The following is a 2,924-nucleotide window of genomic DNA, read 5'->3' as shown; positions in this document are numbered from 1 at the left end:
AAAAGCAGTTTTTCATTAATCTGTTAATAAACAACAAAGTAGTTCACTACAACGCGAGAAAAATGTTCAAGAAGCTGGCGGATCAGTAAGCCGAGCAGCATCGGTTGGCTGAACCTCCTCAAGTGCGGGGGGGGGGGGGGGGGGATCACCAGTTGCGTCCGGGGCGGTGCTCGCCTCGGTAACGACAGCAGGGGTGCTCACTTCGCCAACGTCAGTAGGGACTGAACGAGGAGGAGAACTTTCCTCCTCAATCACGATTGGCTCTATCCCTTCGGCATCTTTCTTGGCCGCTTCCTCGTCCATATGTTGAGCAACACCAGCTGCAAGATCATCCATCTTCAGATCAGGATGCTGCTTCCCGAGGACGGCCATAATGCAACGATAGGAATGCCGAAGTCCCTGGTCGTATTGGTTCTCGGCCTCCCTCTCCAAGGTCTCGACCTGAGCTCGGTGGGAATTGCGGAGAGATTCGAGCTGAGCCTCATACATAGCCTTCTGCCTTTGCAGATCCTCCTTGACCTTGGTCAGCTCTTCCTTGAGGGTAATGGCTTTTGCTTGAGTAAGAGATTCTTGCTCTATCAGCTTGAGGTTCTCAACGTTTAGCTCCCCCGCTTTCTTTTCGACAACGTCAGCTCTGGTCGCCGCCGATTGAATGTCCTCCTTCATCTTCCTGTCGTAACGGCCAACCTTGGCCTTATAGTAGGTGGTCATGCAACTGAGATAGAAAGCGCTATACTGCATGGCTCCCACCAGCTCGCCCAGGGTACAACCGTCAAAGTCCTCCAGGTCCTTCTTGCTCACGAGTTTAGACAACTCATTGAGATAGGGGACCAAGTGTTCTGCTCAGTTGTCAGGTAAGCAAGACCGAGGTGCGACAGGTGGAGAAGAGGAAGCAGGATCAGTGGCTGCTCCACAAGATTCCCCGACTTTAGCAGGAGTAGGAGGAAGAGCCTGCAAGGGAGGAACCTGCTGCACGATGTTCTTTCGCTTCGTAGCAGGAGCATCTTTGTTCTGGTCCCGCTTGGTTGTTGGAGGCCGAGAACGTTTCCTGGTCAGAGCTCCAATCACTGCGTCCTCCATCTTATGGCCAGGGGGCACCAAACGAGACTTGAGCAGGTTGTAGGTGGTTAACAACTCTCGACTCGGGCAGGAATTAACCAATACGGCCTCGACCCTTTTGAGTTGGTCAGATTTGAGCGGGAAATGAACACCCCAAGAAACTACAGCACAAACAGACACTTGGTTAGAGACAAACCAATACAGCAAGAACAATTATGGATACAAGACATCTAAAGCGAGCAGGCAACCTGGGACCGTAAAACGGGGTGGGACGCGACAATCCTTCCCATCTATTTGTGCAACTTGACCCCAAGGACCCCCAGCAAAAAAGAATTTCCTCTTCCAAGTCCCACCACCACCAGTTGGAAGATCAGTTATGGGTTTCCTGCTCTTGGTACTAGATTGGAAGTAGTACCAGTCGGCATCTTTAGGGCTGCTCTTCAGCTGGTACAGGTGCTTCACCTCATCAACCGTGGGCTCGCTTTGGCAACATCTGTCCCACAATATGAACAGACCAGAGAGCACTCTCCACCCACTGGGGTTCAGCTGACCAGGAGCCAGATTTAGCCCGTTAAGTATCCGGGCAAAGTAAGGCTGCAAGGGACACCTTAGCCCAAACTTAAAGCTTTCCAGAAACAGGGTAACGTATCCCCTAGGAGGCCGGCTAGGTGTATCCTTCTTTCCTGGGATCTTGAGAGGAGTTTCACCAGGAATGCTATACCTGAGCCGGAGGTCATCCAGCTTGTTGAATGTGGTCGTGCAGGTCATGTAATCAATAGCGTAATCCCGCGACGAGGCTCTACCTCCTACTGTACTACGCCCCTCTGGTCGCGGCGCTCCTGGTGAAGATCCTTCACCAGAATCACCTCCTTGATCCTCACTTAAGGTGTCTTCCGAGCCAGAAGGTCCATATTCACCACTACTTCCGCTCGTGGAGGTCGTTTGGGGGGACATCCTCCTAGCGCTAATCCCGACACTAGACCTAGTGGGTTCTAAGGGGACCCCGGGGTCAAAAGTAGAATCAGCGAGCAGACTAGGCAAGAAACCTAGTTCGTTGTCACCAATCTCAATGACTTTCTCCTTACCCTTCGACATATCCTAAGTTCTAACCAAAACACCACCGCCAACTACAACCTCAAGCAAAGCAGAGAGAAAAGAAATTATCTACAACTAACTAAGACCGAGAAAATAGAAGAAATACCTGAAGTAGGGACTCGGTTAGAGAGAGGCGAGGATGAAAGCTTCAATGCCGAGGTTCATTCGCCGGAGAGACAAGAAGGGAGAGAATGACGAGTTCGCGTCTAAGGACTTTGGGTTTTCTTACTGAGGAGCAAACTTTTGGATTGCCAGCATTTAATGACACATATCCCGAGAATCTTGCAACAGTAGATTTGAAATTCAAATGGAGGGGCTGATTCCCGCCACATCACTTCATCCGCAATTAAATGCGACACGACTCTTGGCAGCCTTTTCCAGACCCACGCGACCAAGAACCACTGAGTTTCTACTGCTGGTCCATTACATTACCCAACACCAGAAACGGGGGGATCGGTGTTTGAGGGAAATACTTCGGTGAGACCAGACGTGATGAGCAGATGTTTGGTGGCAGAATTCTACGAGTATGTGTCTCCTGTAAGAGCCAGGTAGCAAGGGAACAGGAGCAGGAATATTCTGCTCGTCCACGAATATGCTATTCGCGAGGCCGAACCCTTGCTAGAGGCATAGGGTCACTCCCGCTAGGGTTCGAGGCGAGGAGACCCGGTCAACGGCAGTTGGCGAGACGTGCCTTCCTATCCGAGAATCAAGGCACGAGGTTCATCTCCATTCGCCCATCATGAAGATAATGGGACATCCACATTCGAGCG

At 51.2% G+C, this 2,924-nt stretch overlaps 1 protein-coding gene across 1 annotated transcript; it reads right to left on the bottom strand.

Annotated features, from left to right (window-relative positions):
• Positions 1 to 843: 843 nt before the first annotated feature.
• Positions 844 to 2,154, bottom strand: LOC127900285 (uncharacterized). Its single transcript, XM_052434902.1, has 2 exons — positions 1,575 to 2,154; positions 844 to 1,220 (listed from the first exon to the last, which is right to left on the bottom strand). Exons 1-2 carry the CDS (start codon positions 2,152 to 2,154, stop codon positions 844 to 846), a joined length of 957 nt encoding a protein of 318 aa, XP_052290862.1.
• Between the last annotated feature and the right edge of the window lie 770 nt (positions 2,155 to 2,924).

This window comes from Citrus sinensis, chromosome 2 (assembly GCF_022201045.2).
Source record: "Citrus sinensis cultivar Valencia sweet orange chromosome 2, DVS_A1.0, whole genome shotgun sequence".
In the NCBI taxonomy this organism is placed as follows: Eukaryota; Viridiplantae; Streptophyta; class Magnoliopsida; order Sapindales; family Rutaceae; genus Citrus; species Citrus sinensis.
This window is presented reverse-complemented; position numbering and strand designations above follow the sequence as displayed.